Source organism: Pelobates fuscus, chromosome 6 (genome assembly GCF_036172605.1).
Source record: "Pelobates fuscus isolate aPelFus1 chromosome 6, aPelFus1.pri, whole genome shotgun sequence".
Taxonomy (NCBI): domain Eukaryota; kingdom Metazoa; phylum Chordata; class Amphibia; order Anura; family Pelobatidae; genus Pelobates; species Pelobates fuscus.
Window position 1 is genome coordinate 2,519,736 of NC_086322.1, and position 27,096 is coordinate 2,546,831.

The following is a 27,096-nucleotide window of genomic DNA, read 5'->3' on the forward strand; positions in this document are numbered from 1 at the left end:
GTGTGCATTACTTGCAGTGTGCATTACTTGCAGTGTGTGCGCATTACTTGCAGTGTGTGCGCATTACTTGCAGTGTGTGCTTTATATGCAGTGTGCATTACTTGCAGTGTGTGCATTACTTGCAGTGTGCATAATATGCAGTGTGTGCATTACTTGCAGTGTGTGCATTATATGCAGTGTGTGCATTATATGCAGTGTGTGCTTTACATGCAGTGTGCGCATTAGTTGCAGTGCGCATAATATGCAGTGTGTGCATTACTTGCAGTGTGCATTATATGCAGTGTGTGCATTAGTTGTAGTGCGCATTATATGCAGTGTGCGCATTACTGTGAACAATGTAAATACAGTTGGCAGATTTGCTATTGTTGTTTGCCACTTGTCAGACTTTAAAAAAAAAAAATAATGATAATAAGCAATATTAACAGAAAATCAAACTCTTTATTTAAACTTTCTTTTTACATATTTACATAGTAGAGAGTTGGCAGACAGCAGGGTCAGGGTCAGCGAGAGAGAGAGAGAGAGAGAGAGAGAGAGAGAGAGAGTTGGCAGACGGCAGGGTCAGAGAGAGAGAGTTGGCAGACAGCAGGGTCAGAGAGAGAGAGTTGGAAGACAGCAGGGTCAGAGAGAGAGAGAGAGAGAGTTGGCAGACAGCAGGGTCAGAGAGAGAGAGAGAGTTGGCAGACAGCAGGGTCAGAGAGAGAGAGAGAGTTGGCAGATGGCAGGGTCAGAGAGAGAGAAAGAGAGAGAGAGTTGGCAGATGGCAGGGTCAGAGAGAGAGAAAGAGAGAGAGAGTTGGCAGACAGCAGGGTCAGAGAGAGAGAGAGTTGGCAGATGGCAGGGTCAGAGAGAGAGAGTTGGAAGATGGCAGGGTCAGAGAGAGAGAGAGTTGGCAGACAGCAGGGTCGGAGAGAGAGAGAGTTGGCAGACAGCAGGGTCAGAGAGAGAGAGTTGGCAGACAGCAGGGTCAGAGAGAGAGAGAGAGTTGGCAGACAGCAGGGTCAGAGAGAGAGAGAACGATAGAGTTGTCAGGGTCAGAGAGAGAGAGAGTTGGCAGACAGCAGGGTCAGAGAGAGAGAGAGTTGGCAGATGGCAGGGTCAGAGAGAGAGAGAGTTGGAAGATGGCAGGGTCAGAGAGAGAGAGTTGGCAGACAGCAGGGTCAGAGAGAGAGAGAGTTGGCAGACAGCAGGGTCAGAGAGAGAGAGAGTTGGAAGATGGCAGGGTCAGAGAGAGAGAGAGAGGTGGCAGACAGCAGGGTCAGAGAGAGAGAGTTGGCAGACGGCAGGGTCAGAGAGAGAGAGAGAGAGAGAGAGAGAGTTGGCAGACGGCAGGGTCAGAGAGAGAGAGAGAGTTGGCAGACAGCAGGGTCAGAGAGAGAGAGAGAACAATAGAGTTGTCAGGGTCAGAGAGAGAGTTGGCAGGGTCAGAGAGAGAGAGAGAGTTGGCAGACGGCAGGGTCAGAGAGAGAGAGAGTGAGAGAGTTGGCAGACAGCAGGGTCAGAGAGAGAGAGAGAGAACGATAGAGTTGTCAGGGTCAGAGAGAGAGAGAGTTGGCAGACAGCAGGGTCAGAGAGAGAGAGAGTTGGCAGATGGCAGGGTCAAAAAGTCCATCCAGCTCTAGATACTGGAGTCTCTTGAGAGATATGCCAGTGGGCCACTACAGACCTGGAGAGCCTTGAGGTTGGGGATACCCGCCAAAGCACAAATCCACACAGAGCTGGGCTAGCAAAGAATCCTTTCACACCTCAAATGCTGTGACTTCCTAACCCCTTTATGCTAGACTGCCTTCTACTTTATTTGCCAGCTCATACCCTGCCAGCTATACCCTACTGGCAAACTATACCCTACCAGTACACTGTACCCTACCGACAAACTATACCCTACCAGTACACTGTACCCTACCGGCAAACTATACCCTACCAGTACACTGTACCCTACCGGCAAACTATACCCTACCAGTACACTGTACCCTACCATCAAACTATACCCTACCAGTACACTGTACCCTACCGGCAAACTATACCCTACCAGTACACTGTACCCAACCAGCAGACTAAGCCCTACCACTACACTGTACCCTACCGGCAAACTAAGCCCTACCAGTACACTGTACCCTACCAGCAGACTAAGCCCTACCACTACACTGTACCCTACCGGCAAACTAAGCCCTACCAGTACACTGTACCCTACCAGCAAACTAAGCCCTACCAGTACACTGTACCCTACCGGCAAACTATACCCTACCAGTACACTGTACCCTACCATCAAACTATACCCTACCAGTACACTGTACCCAACCATCAAACTATACCCAACCAGTACACTGTACCCTACCGGCAAACTATACCCTACCAGTACACTGTACCCTACCGACAAACTATACCCTACCAGTACACTGTACCCTACCGGCAAACTATACCCTACCAGTACACCGGACCCTACCGGCAAACTAAGCCCTACCAGTACACTGTACCCTACCAGCAAACTATACCCTACCAGTACACTGTACCCTACCGGCAAACTATACCCTACCAGTACACTGTACCCTACCGGCAAACTATACCCTACCAGTATACGGTACCCTAACATCAAACTATACCCTACCAGTACACTGTAACCTACCGGCAAACTATACCCTACCAGTACACTGTACCCTACCGGCAAACTATACCCTACCAGTACACTGTACCCTACTGGCAAACTATACCCTACCAGTACACTGTACCCTACCGGCAAACTATACCCTACCAGTACACTGTACCCTACCGGCAAACTATACCCTACCAGTACACTGTACCCTACCATCAAACTAAGCCCTACCAGGACATTATACAAACTGGTTTAGTGGGAGTGGGGGATTTAATGTCAGCTGTCAAGATGATGCTGTAGGTCACACTGAAAATAATCGACCACAACATGAACCACTTCAACAGTTCCCTATTATTTTGGGATTAAATAAAAACACCAATCTACTTTTGCATTTATGGATCTGGGGTTGGAAAACAAGGCATCTTCTAAATGATTGCCATTTGGGAGAGTGTGCCTGAGAAATGTTCAGCAGTTTGATGTCCTTAGATGGCCAGTAACCCAACTGTGACCATCTTTATATATCAAAATTGTCCAGTACCAGGTATGGAGAATAGTCCTTACATATAAAAAAAAAAAGACAGTTCAGATGGCCACAAGGGAGTTGACTTGGCAGAAGGCCTAGATGTCTGGTAATCCTTTAAATGCTGCGTAGTCCATTACTAATCATGCTGATTATTGTAGCGATCAGAGAGATCGCTGCTGGTCATTTAATCATTGACGATCCCGGGAGAGATAGAAAGAAAGCATATCTTCAGTCCCAGTGTCCCAGTGGACTTATTGACACCAAAAGCAGGAGAAAGTAAAAAGAGAATGAAGGGTCGTAATCAGTGTTCATCCTCACTCGTATGATCCAGAGGGGCCTTCCCGATATTTACCATAATCGTCTTCATCATCTGACAAATCAAATATCCCAACACGGTAAGCTGGTACCTCCTCGTTCCGAAGTGAATCTGCACAAAGAAAAGGAGAGTCAGGAGGAAATCAGTGCAGAAACTGGAGCATATTGAGGAAATAAACGCTTACAAGAGGTTTCTGTGGAATTAAAGGAACACAAACATGTATACCTAACGCTATAGGTTTTAAAACCACCATCTGTCTCCCCCTCACTCCCCTAAATATAGTAAACTCTTACTTGTATTTAGGTCTGCAGCTGCTGCCTCTGCCCTTGATCTGCCTGCTTGGCTGACTGTGGCGAAAGTGACCTCTCCACTGGTTTTTGGAGGGGCCTGTTTGTCAGCCTCCTGCCCTGCGACTATGGCCCTGGGTTGTATGGCCCTTCTAGGAACTGATTTGGGCATAATGGATTTTCAGAATGCTGTTTCTGGCCCTTTAATTCCCAGAGAAAGGATTTGTACTTTTAAACTGGCACTTCGGATGCAGTCGAAGTGCCAAAGTCGTCGAAGTGGCCGCCATTCGAAAACCGAACACGTGGCGGCGGCCATTTTAACTCATTCAAACGCGGTCAGCCTTGTGTGCAGCCAAATCTATGGAACTTTTTTCGGGTACCCAATTGCACGAACACCGCTGACCAGTACCTTCTACTCCACTTCGACACTGCGGCTGGAGACTAAGTCCCATTCGAAGATTCGAACGCTCGTTTGAATGGGACTTAGTCATTTTCTCGGTGTAAAATAGACCGACCGCACAGCCTAAATCCATGGAACTGTTTTGGGCAGGAAAATGTGCTTGTGGTCGGTCATAAAGGGACCTCAACCTAACCTTTTAACCCCTGGACGGTTTCATGTGATTTTTACATATGTTGCTCCCCAAGTTATGATGATCACAGAAATATAAGTTTTATTAGTTTGTGATGTAAAATCAGGGAGTTATAAAAATGTATAAAAAGTATAAGTTTTAGCTTGGAGATAATTGAGTAGATACAGTAAGAAACTTGTTACGGTACCACCTTCCGAGCTCCAGACACAGTCGTTAGTCACTTGTATTCCCGGTTCCCCCAATAACGAGACCAAGCTCCATTATGAGGGTAAAACATGAACTGAGGACTGGATCAGCCAGCCTGCCTTTTATTTGCATTTCACACACACAGGCCACACCCAAGGGGAGGCATAAAATAACCACTGGCATCGATGGTACATCCCACACATTCCCTCCCCTTGGTGTGACACATAATCCTATTATACATACAGTTTGAAATATACTTTTATACAACTTTCATAACTTCAAATCCATCCATCATATTCACATAAGAGGCACATATTCAGATTCAGCATACTTAAAACATAAACATTCTCAAAAATCACATCAATCCCTTCAGTGAATAAAAAGTTACGCGAAAGTCCGTTTATGACCGACCGCAGGTACCTTTTCTTGCCCAAAATAGTTCCCTGGATTCGGGCTGTGCGGTCGGTCACTTGCTGGCCTAAAAATGGTTAAGTCCCGTTCGAGGTGGGTCGGTACTTCGACTTTCGTTGAACTGTCGAAGTATCGTCGATAGTATGGGTCGGCGGGTTCGAAGTTAAAATGGCCGCCGCCACGTGGTCCTTTGTCCGATGTCGGCCACCTCGAGGACTTTGGTAGCTTGGGCGTTTCATTAGTTTCCGCTGTACTTGAAATGTCATTTGTACAAAGTCACAACCCTTCGCATAATCTCTCAGGGACCATAAGTACTGGGCAAATCAGACGAACCCAATAGGTTTAGTCCAGACGGATGGGTCTGTCACATGGCTCCCTCCTTGTGGAACACTCCGGCAGACCCGGCTTGACCCTGTGGCGGGTCAACCTGGGGATGACCGGACTTAGGGAGAATAGGGACGTCTGTTTGCCGGGATAACCCATCCGCATTCCCATTCTGCTTACCGGGCCGGTAGCTGATAGTGAAATTGTAAGGCTGCAATGCCAAACTCCACCTCAGCAGTCTGCCATTGTCCCCAGAGACCCGGTTAAGCCAGACAAGGGGGTTGTGGTCTGTTACGAGGGAAAATTCTTGTCCGTATAGGTAAGGGCTCAGTTTCTTCAGTGCCCAGACCAGGGCTAAACACTCTTTCTCTACTGCCGCATAACTCACTTCTCGAGGTAGTAACTTTCTGCTGAGATATGCGACAGGGTGCTCTCCTCCATCCTCCCCGACCTGGCTCAGCACAGCCCCCAGTCCATACATGGAAGCGTCTGTGTGGACAAGAAAACGTTTGTTAGGGACTGGGGCAGCCAGGACAGGGGCATTCACAAGAGCCTGCTTCAGGGCCTGAAACGCGGCTTCACAAGCTGGAGACCACAGGACCTGCCTAGGTAAGTTCTTTTTAGTCAGGTCAGTCAGGGGCTTGGCAATCGTGCTGTAGTCGGGGACAAAACGTCGATAATACCCTGCTGTCCCTAGGAAGGCAAGCACTTGGGTCTTGGTGATAGGTGTGGGCCAGTTAGCTACCGCTTCCACCTTAGCAGGTTCGGGTCTCTGGCTCCCACAACCCACCCGGTGACCCAAGTACTGCACTTCTGCCATGCCTAAATGGCACTTGTCTGGTTTCAGAGTCAGGCCGGCGGCCCGAATCTTGTCCAGCACTACCCCTACGTGTACTAGGTGGTCTTCCCAAGACTCACTGTAGACCGCGATGTCGTCCAGGTAGGCACATGCAAATCCCTGGAAGCCATCGAGGAGCCTATCCACCATACGCTGGAAGGTAGCCGGGGCATTCTTCATCCCGAATGGCATAACCCTAAACTGGTATAGGCCAAACGGGGTGACGAATGCCGACTTGGGGATAGCATCCTCGGCCAGGGGGATCTGCCAGTACCCTTTACATAGGTCAATGGTGGTCAGATAGCGCCCCCTGGCAATGCGGTCTAGTAACTCGTCTATCCGGGGCATCGGGTAGGCGTCAGTGGTAGTCCGCTCGTTGAGCCGCCTGTAATCCACACAGAACCGGGTGGTCCCATCTTTCTTGGGTACTAGGACTACGGGCGACGCCCACGGACTATCTGAGTGCTCAATAACCCCCAGCCGGGTCATCTCCTGTATCTCCTTCCGCATTCCTTCTCGGACTGCTTCCGGGATACGGTATGGGGGTTGTCGTAGGGGGTTTTGTCCGGGTGTCTCGACCTTGTGTATAGCTAGGTTGGTGTACCCGGGTTCTTGGGAGAACGTCGCCTGCTTCTCCCACAGAAGCTGTCTGGCCTGGGTTTTCTCGGCCGGGCTTAGTCGGTCACCTAACTGTACGAGGCTAGTAAGGTCGGTCTGGGGATCCCTTTCTAACAGGTCAGGTAAAGGTAAGTTCTCTGGGTCGTCAGTAGCTGGGGCACAAACTGCTGCAACATCCTCGGGTCGTTCCTGATACTCCTTGAGCATGTTCACATGAAAGGATCGTTGTACCCTTTCATCCGAACAGCTGGCTATAAGATAGGTAGTATCACATACCTGAGCTAACACCTTGTACGGGCCCTGCCAAGATGCTTGCATCTTGTTTGCCTTCACAGGTTTGAGCACTAGGACCTTCTGCCCAACCTGGAAGACCCGCTGTCGAGCGCCCCGATCGTACCATCGCTTCTGTCTCCCCTGGGCCGCCCGGAGATTTTCCCTTACCATCAGGGATAGTTTCTCCATGCGGTCCCGGAGTTCCAGAACATATGGCACTATGGGGGTCCCTTCTTGCTCCGTCTCCCCCTCCCAGTGTCCTCTAATGAGATCTAGGGGTCCACGAACCCTTCTCCCATAGAGTAACTCAAAGGGGGAGAACCCAGTCGATTCCTGGGGCACCTCTCTGTATGCAAATAGCAGATGAGGCAGGAATCGCTCCCAGTCTCTGCAAGTGTCAGTAAAGGTCCTCAGCATCTGTTTGAGTGTGCCATTAAATCGCTCGCAGAGACCGTTAGTCTGTGGGTGATATGGTGAACTAAGTAGCGGGTTGATGCCGCACACCTTCCACAGTTGCTGGGTGAGCACAGCGGTAAACTGGGTTCCCTGATCAGAGAGGGTCTCCTGAGGGAACCCGACCCTAGTAAAGACTTTAACCAGGGCATCAGCAACCGTCTCTGCCTCTATATTAGACAGCGCTACTGCCTCTGGGTAACGGGTGGCGTAGTCTACCACAGTAAGAATATATTTCTTACCAGAGGGACTAGCCCTGGCCAGTGGACCCACAATGTCAACGGCTATGCGGGAAAAGGGCTCTCCAATGATAGGCATCGGCTGTAGCCTAGCTTTTGGATGATCTCCTCGCTTACCTACCCGTTGACAAGTGTCGCACGTGCTACAATACATCCGCACATCTCGGTTAAAATTGGGCCAGAAAAAGTTTTGGGTGATTCTATGGGCTGTGCGGTGGGAACCTAGGTGACCTGCCAATGGTACGTCATGCCCAATCCGCAGAATCTCCTGCCGATACTTTGCAGGTACTACTAGTTGTCGTTTCTGCGGAGGGGCATTCGGTTTCGGGGAAGGTTTCGGGATCCTGTACAGCCTATCCCCCACCCACTCGTAGTGTTCCCCACCTACTCCTTCTTCCCCAGCGTCGGCCCTGTCTCTGTACTTGGCTAACGTCGGGTCCTCCCTAGTTTCTTTCCCGTATATTTCTGGGGTATCCCAGCCGAACGGGGCCTGGTCTAAGGTACAAGTCGGGGTAGAGAGTCTTACCTGGGTCTCAACAGCAGGTGGGCCGGCCTCAGTGGCACGGGTCTGGGCACGGGTCGTAACAGCGTCCACTGCAGCGGGGCCCATGGGAGCAAAGGCCGAAACCAGGGGGGCCAAGTCGTTGCCAAGAAGAACATCAGCGGGTAAATCCTTAATGACCCCCACATTCACGTGTCTAGCGCCCACTCCCCAATCCAAATGTACCCGGGCCACGGGTAGACGAAATACTGCACCCCCGGCTACTCGTACTGCCACGGTATCCCCGGTATGTTGAGCTTCGGACACTAGGTGCTTTTGGAGCAAAGTCAGGGTTGCACCAGTGTCTCGTAGCCCACTGGCTTCCTTTCCGTTGACCTTTACACTCTGTCTGTGGTGTTGTCGATTGTCCTGGTGGGCAGCCTGAACAGGGTCCGCCTCATGTAATATGCCCCAGCATTCCTCTTCCTCTACACAGTGGACTGCTGGGAGAGGTGCTGGGGAAGGGGCCCCCGTGGGTTTCCTCCAGGACTGGTTCCTGTTGGCACGGTTCATCGGGCACTCCTGTCGCCGGTGCCCTAGCTGATTGCACAGGAAGCACCGAAGGGGTTCAGAGTACTCTCGTGCGTTAAACCGGGGTGGACGTTGGTACTGGGCAGCCGGAGGGGGTGCGGATGGTCTGTTTATGGGAGGCTGATACGTGGCAGCGGCTGGTTGGTATTCCGCTCGGGCTGTGGCCTTGGTGATGGAATTGTCCAGTCTGCGAGCGTCAGTGTACTCATCGGCCAAGCGAGCCGCCTCGTGTAGAGTGGAAGGCTTACGGTCTCGTACCCACTCTCTGACCCCTGTCGGCAATTTGTCGAAACAATGTTCCAATAAAAACATCTGCAGCACCTCTTCTCCCGACACCGCCTGGCATCCTGCCATCCAGTGGGCGGCTGTGCGATGTACCTTGCAGGCCCATTCCACGTATGAGTCCCCAGTGGTCTTTGCAGTGTCCCGGAACCTCCTCCGGTATGCCTCGGGTGTAACGGCATACCGGGCAAGTAAAGCTTCCCTGACGGTAACATAATCCCCGATCTCCTCATCCGGAATAGCCCGAAAAGCGTCGTTGGCCCGGCCGGATAACTTGCCGGACAGTATAGCAACCCAGTCTGCCGGGGGTACCTTGTGCAGAGCACATTGCCGCTCAAAATCCGCAAGGTACCCGTCAATCTCTCCTTCGGTCTCACTGAAGGCTTTGAAGGCCGCAAATGGCACTTTCTGTTTGTCCCCCGGGTTTGCTGTGACTGGGGCCGCTGCAGTACCGTTTTGGCGTAGCAGGCTGGCCTCCACAGCGGCTTGAACCTGGGTGATGATCTCTACGGAGGGGTTGGGGCCATAATGGGCCAGCCGAATTCTTACCGCCCGGTCAAATCTTGCCTCCTCGGGGGTTCTGTCGTCTGGGCTGGGTCCATTGGTTCCCTCTGCCGCTGGTACTCCATCCATTTCCAGCAATAAAGCAATAATGTCCCTCTTCTTGAGGTTACTGGCCTGTCCGCCCCTTTGTTCCAATAGGTCTTTTAAGGTAGCTCTTCTCAGGTTTTGGTATTGTAGTTCCATTTTATTCTTGGTCGTAGCGGTTTCTTTGGGCGTTGAAGATCATCCCGTCGCTTGCCACCAGTTGTTACGGTACCACCTTCCGAGCTCCAGACACAGTCGTTAGTCACTTGTATTCCCGGTTCCCCCAATAACGAGACCAAGCTCCATTATGAGGGTAAAACATGAACTGAGGACTGGATCAGCCAGCCTGCCTTTTATTTGCATTTCACACACACAGGCCACACCCAAGGGGAGGCATAAAATAACCACTGGCATCGATGGTACATCCCACACATTCCCTCCCCTTGGTGTGACACATAATCCTATTATACATACAGTTTGAAATATACTTTTATACAACTTTCATAACTTCAAATCCATCCATCATATTCACATAAGAGGCACATATTCAGATTCAGCATACTTAAAACATAAACATTCTCAAAAATCACATCAATCCCTTCAGTGAATAAAAAGTTACGCGAAAGTCCGTTTATGACCGACCGCAGGTACCTTTTCTTGCCCAAAATAGTTCCCTGGATTCGGGCTGTGCGGTCGGTCACTTGCTGGCCTAAAAATGGTTAAGTCCCGTTCGAGGTGGGTCGGTACTTCGACTTTCGTTGAACTGTCGAAGTATCGTCGATAGTATGGGTCGGCGGGTTCGAAGTTAAAATGGCCGCCGCCACGTGGTCCTTTGTCCGATGTCGGCCACCTCGAGGACTTTGGTAGCTTGGGCGTTTCATTAGTTTCCGCTGTACTTGAAATGTCATTTGTACAAAGTCACAACCCTTCGCATAATCTCTCAGGGACCATAAGTACTGGGCAAATCAGACGAACCCAATAGGTTTAGTCCAGACGGATGGGTCTGTCACAAAACTCAATTATCTCCCAAGCAGAGGAGAGGGAATTTGTGGGATGTAACCGATATTTGATTGGTTAATGCCTAATTGCCTGTGGGCGTCTCCCTTGCAGGGGAGCACTGCATAAAAGCAGAGTACCTGCCATTAAACATCAGAGTTCTTCTTCACCCTCAATCTAGAGTCCTGTCTCTTATTGGGGGAATTGCTATATCACTACAAGGGATGCTCTGCATGCTCCCTTGGATAATCACTTCTAAGCTCTTTTAAGAGCTTGTTCCTGTCTTGCTCTCTGAAGGAGTCTACGGTGGTTATGGTGTCGGCTGGAGTGCTTGGAGCCCTCAGGAAGCACAAGGAGCATCCTTCAATGGAGGTACCCAGTCGGGGTTCCAGGTGACATCATCAGAAGTGTTGTTCTGAGCCAATCACAATGCTTCCCCATAGCATTGGCTGAGACTTTCAAGGAGGAAGATTGGGGCAGATCCCGCACAATTCTGTGCATTAAGCTGTATACTGTACAATAAGCTGTATACTGTACAATAAGCTGTATACTGTACAATAAGCTGTAGTTGATCTGATGACTATAGTGTCCCTTTAAGTCTTTAGAGGTTGCGCTCAGGGCACTTTGCATCTCCAGGGGACGGGTTTAGGGGAATTCCATGTTCTCAATGACACCCATCGTAGTGCTTGTCGGTGAGCGAGATGTACGCCATGACAGCATTGCTCCATATTGCTTAGCAGCTGCGGGCCTTAAAGAAACAAATATGGGATAGCAGCAAATAACTGATTTATGCTAAGCAGCTCTGGAGCTACTGGTGTATAACTCCACAGCTCAACAGTGATGGAACAAACAAAGCAAGATCTGAGACATGGCTACTGAGGGATCTGAAAGAGTGATCTGTGTGACTTAGTGCTACGAAGTGAATGAAAAGAGAGATCTGTGACACTGAGTTATGACTGCATAGCGCTGAGAGAGATCTGTGACACTGGGTTAGGACTTCATAGCACTGAGAAAGATCTATGACACTGGGTTAGGACTTCATAGCACTGAGAAAGATCTATGACACTGGGTTAGGACTTCATAGCACAGAGAGAGATCTGTGACACTGGGTTAGGACTTCATAGCACTGAGAGAGATCTGTGACACTGGGTTAGGACTTCATAGCACTGAGAAAGATCTATGACACTGGGTTAGGACTTCATAGCACAGAGAGAGATCTGTGACACTGGGTTAGGACTGCATAGCGCTGAGAGAGATCTGTGACACTGGGTTAGGACTTCATAGCGCTGAGAGAGATCTGTGACACTGTGTTATGACTTCATAGCACAGAGAGAGATCTGTGACACTGGGTTATGACTGCATAGCACAGAGAGAGATCTGTGACACTGGGTTATGACTTCATAGCACAGAGAGAGATCTGTGACACTGGGTTATGACTTCATAGCACAGAGAGAGATCTGTGACACTGGGTTATGACTTCATAGCACAGAGAGAGATCTGTGACACTGGGTTATGACTGCATAGCACTGAGAGAGATCTGTGACACTGTGTTATGACTTCATAGCACAGAGAGAGATCTGTGACACTGGGTTATGACTTCATAGCGCTGAGAGAGATCTGTGACACTGTGTTATGACTTCATAGCACAGAGAGAGATCTGTGACACTGGGTTATGACTGCATAGCACAGAGAGAGATCTGTGACACTGGGTTATGACTGCATAGCGCTGATAGAGATCTGTGACACTGTGTTATGACTTCATAGCACAGAGAGAGATCTGTGACACTGGGTTATGACTTCATATCACAGAGAGAGATCTGTGACACTGGGTTATGACTTCATAGCACTGAGAGAGATCTGTGACACTACGTTATGACTTCATAGCACAGAGAGAGATCTGTGACACTGGGTTATGACTTCATAGCACAGAGAGAGATCTGTGACACTGGGTTAGGACTTCATAGCACAGAGAGAGATCTGTGACACTGGGTTAGGACTTCATAGCACAGAGAGAGATCTGTGACACTGGGTTAGGACTTCATAGCACTGATAGAGATATGTGACACTGTGTTATGACTTCATAGCCCAGAGAGAGATCTGTGACACTGGGTTAGGACTTCATAGCACTGAGAGAGATCTGTGACACTGGGTTATGACTTCATAGCACTGAGAGAGATCTGTGACACTGGGTTATGACTTCATAGCACAGAGAGATCTGTGACACTGGGTTAGGACTTCATAGCACAGAGAGAGATCTGTGACACTGGGTTATGACTTCATAGCACTGAGAGAGATCTGTGACACTGGGTTATGACTTCATAGCACAGAGAGAGATCTGTGACACTGGGTTATGACTTCATAGCACAGAGAGAGATTTGTGACACTGGGTTAGGACTTCATAGCACAGAGAGAGATCTGTGACACTGGGTTAGGACTTCATAGCACAGAGAGAGATCTGTGACACTGGGTTAGGACTTCATAGCACTGATAGAGATATGTGACACTGTGTTATGACTTCATAGCCCAGAGAGAGATCTGTGACACTGGGTTAGGACTTCATAGCACTGAGAGAGATCTGTGACACTGGGTTATGACTTCATAGCACTGAGAGAGATCTGTGACACTGGGTTATGACTTCATAGCACAGAGAGATCTGTGACACTGGGTTAGGACTTCATAGCACTGAGAGAGATATGTGACACTGCGTTATGACTTCATAGCACTGAGAGAGATCTGTGACACTGGGTTATGACTTCATAGCACTGAGAGAGATCTGTGACACTGGGTTATGACTTCATAGCACAGAGAGAGATCTGTGACACCGGGTTAGGACTTCATAGCACTGATAGAGATCTGTGACACTGTGTTATGACTTCATAGCACTGATAGAGATCTGTGACACTGTGTTATGACTTCATAGCCCAGAGAGAGATCTATGACACTGTGTTATGACTTCATAGCACAGAGAGAGATCTGTGACACTGTGTTATACTGTACATTAAGCTGTATACTGTACATTAAGCTGTACACTGTACAATAAGCTGTATACTGTACATTAAGCTGTATACTATACTATAAGCTGTAGTTGATCTGATGACTGAGAGAGATCACTGAGAGAGATCTGTGACACTGTGTTAGGACTTCATAGCACAGAGAGAGATCTGTGACACTGGGTTAGGACTTCATAGCACTGAGAGAGATCTGTGACACTGTGTTAGGACTTCATAGCACTGAGAGAGATCTGTAACACTGGGTTATGACTTCATAGCACTGAGAGAGATCTGTGACACTGGGTTAGGACTTCATAGCACTGAGAGAGATCTGTGATACTGTGTTAGGACTTCATAGCACTGAGAGAGATCTGTGACACTGGGTTAGGACTTCATAGCACTGAGAAAGATCTATGACACTGGGTTAGGACTTCATAGCACTGAGAAAGATCTATGACACTGGGTTAGGACTTCATAGCACAGAGAGAGATCTGTGACACTGGGTTAGGACTTCATAGCACTGAGAGAGATCTGTGACACTGGGTTAGGACTTCATAGCACTGAGAAAGATCTATGACACTGGGTTATGACTTCATAGCACTGAGAGAGATCTGTGACACTGGGTTAGGACTTCATAGCACTGAGAGAGATCTATGACACTGGGTTAGGACTTCATTGCACTGAGAGAGATCTGTGACACTGGGTTATGACTTCATAGCGCTGATCAGTGAAGCAGGAGAAAGGTAGAGATCTGTGCCACCAGTGTATGACTTAGTGCTACGAAGTAAATGAAAAGAGAAAAATCTGCACCAGTGGTTTATGACAAGTACTTGTGCCCCTCATGTTGGGGAATTTTACTCCAAATACGAACAGCAAACTTGGCTGGGATGGTGAGTGAAAGCAGTCTATGCTGGGATACTGACCAGAAGGGATGACTGTCAGCGTTGCGGATGCAGAGATGTTGCCCAGTTGGTTCCATGCTTTGCAGGTATACAGACCGGCGTCACTTGCCCTCACCCAATGAATCTGCAGCCAGCCGGTCACCAAATGGCGCTGTGGTCCACCATGAGTCTAACCAATGAGAAAGGAGATGTGTAGATTAGAGACCATGAAAAGGGGTTACACAGAGTTTGACTGTTTGCCATTCTGCAGTGGGTTACCTGGACGACCATGTGGCTGTTGTGTCCTGGCAGTGCCCCCTCAGTGCCTTCTTTCTTCCACTCTAATTCTGCCAAAGGCTGCGCGGTCACTTCGCAGCCAAGAATAACACTCTGTCCAGCCAGAACCAACGTATCTTGCGGACCACTAAGGACCACTGGAGCTGTGAAGAAAGCGAAGAAACCCCCAGAGCATTAATACTGTGTTACTATTATACATTAATACTCTGTTACTATTATACATTAATACTCTGTAATCCACGCTTCATCTGTTATCGAGGATTACTGACTGTTACTATTATACATTAATACTCTGTTACTATTATACATTAATACTCTGTTACTATTATACATTAATACTCTGTAATCCACGCTTCATCTGTTATCGAGGATTACTGACTGTTACTATTATACATTAATACTCTGTTACTATTATACATTAATACTCTGTTACTATTATACATTAATACTCTGTAATCCACGCTTCATCTGTTATCGAGGATTACTGACGGTTACTATTATACATTAATACTCTGTTACTATTATACATTAATACTCTGTTACTATTATACATTAATACTCTGTAATCCACGCTTCATCTGTTACCGAGGATTACTGACTGTTACTATTATACATTAATACTCTGTTACTATTATACATTAATACTCTGTTACTATTATACATTAATACTCTGTAATCCACGCTTCATCTGTTACCGAGGATTACTGACGGTTACTATTATACATTAATACTCTGTTACTATTATACATTAATACTCTGTAATCCACGCTTCATCTGTTACCGAGGATTACTGACGGTTACTATTATACATTAATACTCTGTTACTATTATACATTAATACTCTGTAATCCACGCTTCATCTGTTACGGAGGATTACTGACTGTTACTATTATACATTAATACTCTGTTACTATTATACATTAATACTCTGTTACTATTATACATTAATACTCTGTAATCCACGCTTCATCTGTTACCGAGGATTACTGACGGTTACTATTATACATTAATACTCTGTTACTATTATACATTAATACTCTGTAATCCACGCTTCATCTGTTACCGAGGATTACTGACGGTTACTATTATACATTAATACTCTGTTATTATTATACATTAATACTCTGTAATCCACGCTTCATCTGTTGCCGAGGATTACTGACGGTTACTATTATGCATTAATACTCTGTTACTATTATACATTAATACTCTGTTACTATTATACATTAATACTCTGTAATCCACGCTTCATCTGTTACCGAGGACTACTGACTGTTACTATTATACATTAATACTCTGTTACTATTATACATTAATACCCTGTTACTATTATACATTAATACTCTGTTACTATTATACATTAATACTCTGTAATCCACGCTTCATCTGTTACCGAGGACTACTGACTGTTACTATTATACATTAATACTCTGTTACTATTATACATTAATACCCTGTTACTATTATACATTAATACTCTGTTACTATTATACATTAATACTCTGTAATCCACGCTTCATCTGTTACCGAGGATTACTGACTGTTACTATTATACATTAATACTCTGTTACTATTATGCATTAATACTCTGTTACTATTATACATTAATACTCTGTAATCCACGCTTCATCTGTTACCGAGGATTACTGACGGTTACTATTATACATTAATACTCTGTTACTATTATACATTAATACTCTGTAATCCACGCTTCATCTGTTACAGAGGATTACTGACGGTTACTATTATACATTAATACTCTGTTACTATTATACATTAATACTCTGTAATCCACGCTTCATCTGTTACCGAGGATTACTGACTGTTACTATTATACATTAATACTCTGTTACTATTATACATTAATACTCTGTAATCCACGCTTCATCTGTTACAGAGGATTACTGACGGTTACTATTATACATTAATACTCTGTTACTATTATACATTAATACTCTGTAATCCACGCTTCATCTGTTACAGAGGATTACTGACGGTTACTATTATACATTAATACTCTGTTACTATTATACATTAATACTCTGTAATCCACGCTTCATCTGTTACCGAGGATTACTGACTGTTACTATTATACATTAATACTCTGTTACTATTATACATTAATACTCTGTTACTATTATACATTAATACTCTGTAATCCACGCTTCATCTGTTACAGAGGATTACTGACGGTTACTATTATACATTAATACTCTGTTACTATTATACATTAATACTCTGTAATCCACGCTTCATCTGTTATCGAGGATTACTGACTGTTACTATTATACATTAATACTCTGTTACTATTATACATTAATACTCTGTAATCCACGCTTCATCTGTTACCGAGGATTACTGACGGTTACTATTATACATTAATACTCTGTTACTATTATACATTAATACTCTGTAATCCACGCTTCATCTGTTACCGAGGATTACTGACTGTTACTATTATACATTAATACTCTGTTACTATTATACATTGATACTCTGTTACTATTATATATTAATACTCTGTTACTATTATACATTAATACTCTGTTACTATTATACATTAATACTCTGTTACTATTATACCTTAATACTCTGTTACTATTATACATTAATACTCTGTTACTATTATACATTAATACTCTGTTACTATTATACATTAATACTCTGTTACTATTATACATTAATACTCTGTTACTATTATACATTAATACTCTGTAATCCACGCTTCATCTGTTACGGAGGATTACTTACTGTTACTATTATACATTAATACTCTGTTACTATTATACATTAATACTCTGTTACTATTATACATTAATACTCTGTAATCCACGCTTCAACTGTTACCGAGGATTACTGACGGTTACTATTATACATTAATACTCTGTTACTATTATACATTAATACTCTGTAATCCACGCTTCAACTGTTACCAAGGATTACTGACGGTTACTATTATGCATTAATACTCTGTTACTATTATACATTAATACTCTGTAATCCACGCTTCATCTGTTACCGAGGACTACTGACTGTTACTATTATGCATTAATACTCTGTTACTATTATACATTAATACTCTGTAATCCACGCTTCAACTGTTGCCGAGGATTACTGACGGTTACTATTATGCATTAATACTCTGTTACTATTATACATTAATACTCTGTAATCCACGCTTCATCTGTTACCGAGGACTACTGACTGTTACTATTATGCATTAATACTCTGTTACTATTATACATTAATACCCTGTAATCCACGCTTCATCTGTTACCGAGGATTACTGACTGTTACTATTATACATTAATACTCTGTTACTATTATACATTAATACTCTGTAATCCACGCTTCAACTGTTACCGAGGATTACTGACGGTTACGATTATACATTAATACTCTGTTACTATTATACATTAATACTCTGTTACTATTATACATTAATACTCTGCAATCCACGCTTCAACTGTTACCGAGGATTACTGACGGTTACTATTATACATTAATACTCTGTTACTATTATACATTAATACTCTGTAATCCACGCTTCATCTGTTACCGAGGATTACTGACGGTTACTATTATACATTAATACTCTGTTACTATTATACATTAATACTCTGTAATCCACGCTTCATCTGTTACCGAGGATTACTGACTGTTACTATTATACATTAATACTCTTACTATTATACATTAATACTCTGTTACTATTATCCATTAATACTCTGTAATCCACGCTTCATCTGTTACAGAGGATTACTGACTGTTACTATTATACATTAATACTCTGTTACTATTATACATTAATACTCTGTAATCCACGCTTCATCTGTTACCGAGGATTACTGACGGTTACTATTATACATTATTACTCTATTACTATTATACATTAATACCCAGTAATCCACGCTTCAACTGTTACCGAGGATTACTGACGGTTACGATTATACATTAATACTCTGTTACTATTATACATTAATACTCTGTAATCCACGCTTCATCTGTTACCGAGGATTACTGACGGTTACTATTATACATTAATACTCTGTTACTATTATACATTGATACTCTGTTACTATTATATATTAATACTCTGTTACTATTATACATTAATACTCTGTAATCCACGCTTCATCTGTTACCAAGGATTACTGACGGTTACTATTATACATTAATACTCTGTTACTATTATACATTAATACTCTGTTACTATTATACATTAATACTCTGTAATCCACACTTCATCTGTTACCGAGGATTACTGACGGTTACTATTATACATTAATACTCTGTTACTATTATACATTAATACTCTGTTACTATTATACATTAATACTCTGTTACTATTATACATTAATACTCTGTTACTATTATACATTAATACTCTGCAATCCACGCTTCAACTGTTACCGAGGATTACTGACGGTTACTATTATACATTAATACTCTGTTACTATTATACATTAATACTCTCAGGACACCTACCTCTCACCCCCTCCTAATACACAGACATCAGGACACTTACCTCTCCCCTCCTCCTAATACACAGACCTCTCACCTCCTCCTAATACACAGACATCAGGACACGTACCTCTCACCTCCTCCTAATACACAGACATCAGGACGCCTACTTCTCACCTCCTCCTAATACACAGACATCAGGACACCTACCTCTCCCCTCCTCCTAATACACAGACATCAGGACACCTACCTCTCACCTCCTCCTAATACACAGACATCAGGACACCTACCTCTCACCTCCTCCTAATACACAGACATCAGGACACCTACCTCTCACCTCCTTCTAATACACAGACATCAGGACACGTACCTCTCACCTCCTCCTAATACACAGACATCAGGACACCTACCTCTCACCTCCTCCTAATACACAGACATCAGGACACCTACCTCTCACCTCCTCCTAATACACAGACATCAGGACACGTACCTCTCACCTCCTCCTAATACACAGACATCAGGACACCTACCTCTCACCTCCTCCTAATACACAGACATCAGGACACCTACCTCTCACCCCCTCCTAATACACAGACATCAGGACACTTACCTCTCCCCTCCTCCTAATACACAGACCTCTCACCTCCTCCTAATACACAGACATCAGGACACGTACCTCTCACCTCCTCCTAATACACAGACATCAGGACGCCTACTTCTCACCTCCTCCTAATACACAGACATCAGGACACCTACCTCTCCCCTCCTCCTAATACACAGACATCAGGACACCTACCTCTCACCTCCTCCTAATACACAGACATCAGGACACCTACCTCTCACCTCCTCCTAATACACAGACATCAGGACACCTACCTCTCACCTCCTCCTAATACACAGACATCAGGACACCTACCTCTCACCTCCTCCTAATACACAGACATCAGGACACCTACCTCTCACCTCCTCCTAATACACAGACATCAGGACACCTACCTCTCACCTCCTTCTAATACACAGACATCAGGACACGTACCTCTCACCTCCTCCTAATACACAGACATCAGGACACCTACCTCTCACCCCTCCTAATACACAGACATCAGGACACCTACCTCTCACCTCCTCCTAATACACAGACATCAGGACACCTACCTCTCACCTCCTCCTAATACACAGACATCAGGACACGTACCTCTCACCTCCTCCTAATACACAGACATCAGGACACCTACCTCTCACCCCTCCTAATACACATAACATCAGGACGCCCACCTCTCACCCCCTTTCTAATACACAGTAATCATTACATGTACCGCGACATACAGAGACATAAGGGGATAGTTTGTAGGATAAGACATTCTCACCTTCCCTGCACGGCCCCGTATGATTAATCCTCAGATCTTTTCTCCACTTGGTGTTGGCTGCTTCCCGAAGTCGACAGCTGTTTTTGTATGTCCGTCTGTCTGTCCCACACACGCTTTCCTGGGTCAGACAGACACATTGCCCTTCCGTGTTCTGCCCACTTTTCATCTGGCATTGTAAACCCTCTCCACATGCCCCATATTGGTGTCTGCTCCGGGGCAAGTCGCACATCTGCCCCTCCACATTGGCGCATTCCCAACAACAGTCACAGCGGTCCTTTACCTTCCCACCTGGGCACCTGTGTGACATAGGTGGGCATTTCTCCTGCTGGCAACGGGAACATGCCTGCAAGTCTGTCTGCTTGTTATTCCACCCTTCCAGGGGTAAATGTCTGGGGTAAACCAGGTCTGAGCAAGCAAGGAGAAGGGAGCCCAGCAGTACGGTGTACAGCATGTTGCAAGGTTGGATGTCTGGCGGTGAGTAGAGCAGTATAGGTTTACCTGGATTATGAGAGACTCCTGCACTGACAATCAGGTTTTATATACGAAGGGTGGGCCACATTAACTCATTGTTTGCTGTGATCTCCAGCAGGGAACCCCCATGGGGATTGTTACCTGAAGCTTATTTCATTTACACAAAACTGGAGGGAGGGGTCCGGGCATCCTAGACACAAGAGCTGACACTCTCCTACTGCCAACCAAACATGGGGCCATATAAACACATAAACCAGGCCTTGCAAAAGGCATTTATCAGAATCTGCTCTATTACAGCTATAAATTATTCATTTCAGTGGTAAAACACTTTATCAGTCTGTAAATCACTTAAATCACAGTAACACACACTGTATCACACTGTATCAGTCTGTAACACACTATAACAGTCTGTAAATCACTATAACACACTGTGTCAGACTGTAAGTCACTATAACACACTGTGTCAGTCTGTAACTCACTATAACACACTGTGTCAGACTGTAACTCACTATAACACACTGTGTCAGTCTGTAACTCACTATAACACACTGTGTCAGTCTGTAAATCACAAACACACTGTGTCAGTCTGTAACTCACTATAACACACTGTGTCAGTCTGTAACTCACTATAACACACTGTGTCAGTCTGTAACTCACTACAACACACTGTGTCAGTCTGTAACTCACTACAACACACTGTGTCAGTCTGTAACTCACTATAACACAGTGTCAGTCTATAAATCACTACAACACACTGTGTCAGTCTATAAATCACTATAACACACTGTGTCAGTCTATAAATCACTATAACACACTGTGTCAGTCTGTAACTCACTGTAACACACTATAACAGTCTGTAACACACTGTGTCAGTCTGTAACTCACTATAACACAATGTGTCAGTCTGTAACTCACTATAACACACTGTGTCAGTCTGTAACTCACTATAACACACTGTGTCAGTCTGTAACTCACTATAACACACTGTCAGTCTGTAACTCACTGTAACACACTATAACAGTCTGTAACACACTATATCTGTCTGTAACTCACTATAACACACTGTGTCAGTCTGTAACTCACTATAACACACTGTGTCAGTCTGTAACTCACTATAACACACTGTGTCAGTCTGTAACTCACTATAACACACTGTGTCAGTCTATAAATCACTATAACACACTGTGTCAGTCTGTAACTCACTATAACACACTGTGTCAGTCTATAAATCACTATAACACACTGTGTCAGTCTATAAATCACTATAACACACTGTGTCAGTCTGTAACTCACTATAACACACTGTGTCAGTCTATAAATCACTATAACAGTCTATAAATCACTATAACACAGTGTGTCAGTCTATAAATCACTATAACACACTGTGTCAGTCTGTAACTCACTACAACACAGTGTGTCAGACTGTAACTCACTACAACACAGTGTGTCAGACTGTAAATCACTATAACACACTGTGTCAGTCTATAAATCACTATAACACACTGTGTCAGTCTGTAACTCACTATAACACAATGTGTCAGTCTGTAACTCACTATAACACACTGTGTCAGTCTATAAAATCACTATAACACAGTGTCAGTCTATAAATCACTATAACACACTGTATCAGTCTGTAACTCAGTATAACACACTGTGTTAGTCTGTAACTCACTACAACACACTGTGTCAGTCTATAAATCACTATAACACAGTGTCAGTCTATAAATCACTATAACACACTGTATCAGTCTGTAACTCACTACAACACACTGTCAGTCTGTAACTCACTACAACACACTGTGTCAGTCTGTAACTCACTATAACACACTGTGTCAGTCTATAAATCACTATAACACACTGTGTCAGTCTATAAATCACTATAACACACTGTGTCAGTCTGTAACCCACAATAACACACTGTGTCAGTCTATAAATCACTACAACACACTGTGTCAGTCTATAAATCACTATAACAGTCTGTATATCACTATAACACACTGTGTCAGTCTATAAATCACTATAACACACTGTGTCAGTCTATAAATCACTATAACACACTGTGTCAGTCTATAAATCACTATAACACACTGTGTCAGTCTATAAATCACTATACCACACTGTGTCAGTCTATAAATCACTATAACACAGTGTCAGTCTATAAATCACTATAACACACTGTAAGTCTGTAACTCACTACAACACACTGTGTCCGTCTATAAATCACTATAACACAGTGTCAGTCTATAAATCACTATAACACACTGTATCAGTCTGTAACTCACTATAACACACTGTGTCAGTCTGTAACTCACTACAACACACTGTGTCAGTCTGTAACTCACTATAACACAGTGTCAGTCTATAAATCACTATAACACACTGTGTCAGTCTGTAACTCACTACAACACACTGTGTCAGTCTGTAACTCACTATAACACACTGTATCAGTCTGTAACCCACAATAACACACTGTGTCAGTCTATAAATCACTACAACACACTGTGTCAGTCTATAAATCACTATAACACACTGTGTCAGTCTGTAACTCACTATAACACACTGTGTCAGTCTGTAACTCACTACAACACACTGTGTCAGTCTGTAACTCACTATAACACACTGTATCAGTCTGTAACCCACAATAACACACTGTGTCAGTCTATAAATCACTACAACACACTGTGTCAGTCTATAAATCACTATAACACACTGTGTCAGTCTATAAATCACTATAACACACAGTGTCAGTCTGTAACTCACTATAACACACTGTATCAGTCTGTAACCCACAATAACACACTGTGTCAGTCTATAAATCACTACAACACACTGTGTCAGTCTATAAATCACTATAACACACTGTGTCAGTCTATAAATCACTATAACACACAGTGTCAGTCTATAAATCACTATAACACACAGTGTCAGTCTATAAATCACTATAACACAGTGTCAGTCTATAAATCACTATAACACACTGTGTCAGTCTATAAATCACTATAACACACTGTAAGTCTGTAACTCACTACAACACACTGTATCAGTCTGTAACTCACTATAACACACTGTGTCAGTCTGTAACTCACTACAACACACTGTGTCAGTCTGTAACTCACTACAACACACTGTATCACTCTGTAACCCACAATAACAGTCTGTAAATCACTATAACACATTATCATATATTATCACAGACTGATTGAAAATTGATACTGTTGATATTTTTAACTAATTTCAGTTCAAATTCAGATCAAATTCTCTGATAAATGTGTCCGGAAGCAGATTTGCCTTCCTTGTTAATGACTAACCCAGGTAGTCATGAAAAATAAAGAAATAAAAACCTACGGGGGTCAAATGACCCCCACATTAGTACAAAGTACTGCAATGCTGGCCTTTTCCCATGCAAGTCGAGAGATGTAAGTCTTGTCTTTTAGAGGACTCTAGTTGGCTTACAAAGAATACATTGCAGATTTACAGGAAAGGCAGAGTGGAGTTACAAAATCAATAAGGGAATGGAAAACATTAAACAGAAAGAAAGACTTGAATTAGTTATTGTCACAGAGTATAATCCTAAAACACAGAGTTTAGGATAGCAAGGAATGGGCAAAGAAATATAAATGTCTAACCGAGCCTTAGAGTGGCCGGACTTAACATTTGACAGAATAAAGTGTAGTCGACATACCAGCCGAGGTCAGGGTAACAGAGAGACAGCGAAAATGAGAACTAGCCAGTGTCAGGTACATGGTAATAATCAGAAGGACAAACAAGACAGGCAAGGGTTAACGAGAAACTCAGAGTCAGGAAACAAAGCCAATACCAGAATACAATACAAATCACTGGGAACGCACTAAAGGGTACTCGGAACAGAAACCACTATAGGGCACAGAATCTAGAGCCAGGTGAGGTTAAATACTTTTATGTTTAATTTGATTGGTCCACATCATGCCTGTGCCCCAAAACGTGCGTGAATGGGGGTGCCGGAATGATGTGGGCCAATGGGAGCTGACCACAAGGTTAGGCTTCTATTTCCTCTTTAACAACATGCTCGCGACACGACCGGCATTCCTAATACTGTACGGACCCTAACGGAGTCAAGATTTCTATTGTCCTGTTTTCTGATTTCTTCTGTCTTGTTTGCGATCCATCTGTTCAGGCATCTAATGAGAAGTATGATTTTTTTACAGGCATTTTGCCTGATTGACCCCACACTATTGTTATGGTGAGGGGTAGGAAGTGTTTTTTTTTATTTGAGTTGGGGGTGACTAGGGACTAGGAAACACCTAGTCAACAAGGGGGTTTAGATATATGTTTTGGGGGGTTGACAGATGCATGTCCACCACTCCTTATGTGTTTAACTAAAGTCCTCACCTTCTGCTCTTAGGTGGGGGCTTATTAGTGTTCTCCCCATTTAGTAATATTCGAGCCCCCATCCATTGCCCATCGGTATAAGCTTGTGGAGGCATTAGGTCCTCCTATGTATTAATATTAGAGTCTCCATCCACAGCTCTTGAGGGCATATTCATTTAATAAGAACAATAGGTTCCCACCCTCTTTGACCATGCTGACCACGATTGGGGAAGGGGGTTACACTAACTGAGCTGATCATCTCATTTAGAGACCCCACTTGCTGGAGGGGGTGACACTCGACGTGCCCCCAGTATCATAATTTAAATTTGTAGCCCTGTGGGAACCTTTTTTATTTTATTTGACGCCCTCACTGGATGACTTCCCAGTAGCTAGCTCAATGTTTAGTAGACATACCCCACTCATGGCACTGTACTAAGGCCCTGCGGATGCTAGCACTGATTTTAGCTGTTGGACTCAATAGGCCCATTCGATGAGCATTAAGCACCTGTTAAATGGATGGATATGCAATTAACTGCTAGAATTAAATTGATCCAAACTGTTACATGCTTTATGGGAACAGATAAAACGGCAAATAATCAAAGCCTTTATTAGAAACACTTTGAAAATGATTTATATAGAAAAAAATCCCCCAGACCTGGCAGCTATAGATAAATCATTTAAAAAGCTTAACCTTGAGAATAAAACACTAAGTGTGAAGGTTCGTGGAATGATCTGAGCAAGTATTTTATGATTTGTTACATATATCTGTAATAATCAGTGCACCGAGGGGGGGGGGGGGGGAGTTACATATATCTGTAATAATCAGTGCACCGAGGGGGGGGGGGGGGAGTTACATATATCTGTAATAATCAGTGCACCGAGGGGGGGGGGGGAGTTACATATATCTGTAATAATGAGTGCACCGGGGGGGGAAGTTACATATATCTGTAATAATCAGTGCACCGGGGGGGGGGGAGTTACATATATCTGCAATAATCAGTGCACCGAGGGGGGGGGGGGGGGGAGTTACATATATCTGTAATAATCAGTTCTCCAGCCGCAGTGTCGAAGGGTAGGGGAAGGTATAGCTCACCGCGTTCGACTGGATTAAAATGGCCGCCACCACGTGTTCGAATGTAATGGCGGCCACTTCGACCAGGGCCATAGTCGCAGGGCAGGAGGCTAGCAACCAGGCTTCTCCAGTTCACTGAGGAAAGTTACATATATCTGTAATAATCAGTGCACCGGGGGGGGGGAAGTTACATATATCTGCAATAATCAGTGCACCGGGGGAGTTATATATATCTGTAATAATCAGTGCACCGGGGGAGTTATATATATCTGTAATAATCAGTGCACCGGGGGAGTTATATATATCTGTAATAATCAGTGCACCGGGGGGGGAAGTTACATATATCTGCAATAATCAGTGCACCGGGGGAGTTATATATATCTGTAATAATCAGTGCACCGGGGGAAGTTACATATATCTGTAATAATCAGTGCACCGAGGGGGGGGGGAGGGGGGAGTTACATATATCTGTAATAATCAGTGCACCGGGGGAAGTTACATATATCTGTAATAATCAGTGCACCGGGGGGAGTTACATATATCTGTAATAATCAGTGCACCGGGGGGAGTTACATATATCTGTAATAATCAGTGCACCGGGGGAAGTTACATATATCTGTAATA

At 44.3% G+C, this 27,096-nt stretch overlaps 1 protein-coding gene across 1 annotated transcript; it reads right to left on the bottom strand.

Moving 5' to 3' along the window:
- Positions 1 to 3,410: 3,410 nt before the first annotated feature.
- On the bottom strand, positions 3,411 to 21,033 carry LOC134615245 (kazal-type serine protease inhibitor domain-containing protein 1-like). Its single transcript, XM_063459731.1, has 4 exons — positions 20,583 to 21,033; positions 14,734 to 14,894; positions 14,497 to 14,644; positions 3,411 to 3,537 (listed from the first exon to the last, which is right to left on the bottom strand). The coding sequence occupies exons 1-4, from the start codon at positions 21,031 to 21,033 to the stop codon at positions 3,425 to 3,427; spliced, it is 873 nt and encodes a 290-aa protein (XP_063315801.1). The 3' UTR covers positions 3,411 to 3,424.
- Between the last annotated feature and the right edge of the window lie 6,063 nt (positions 21,034 to 27,096).

Coding starts and splice junctions, on each gene's coding strand:
- LOC134615245 (XM_063459731.1), bottom strand. CDS start 21,033: ATGCTGTACACCGTACTGCTGGGCTCCCTTCTCCTTGCTTGCTCAGAC. Junction 14,895..20,582: donor TACGGGGCCGTGCAGGGAAG/GTGAGAATGTCT, acceptor CTTTCTTCACAG/CTCCAGTGGTCCTTAGTGGT. Junction 14,645..14,733: donor ACAGCCACATGGTCGTCCAG/GTAACCCACTGC, acceptor CTCATTGGTTAG/ACTCATGGTGGACCACAGCG.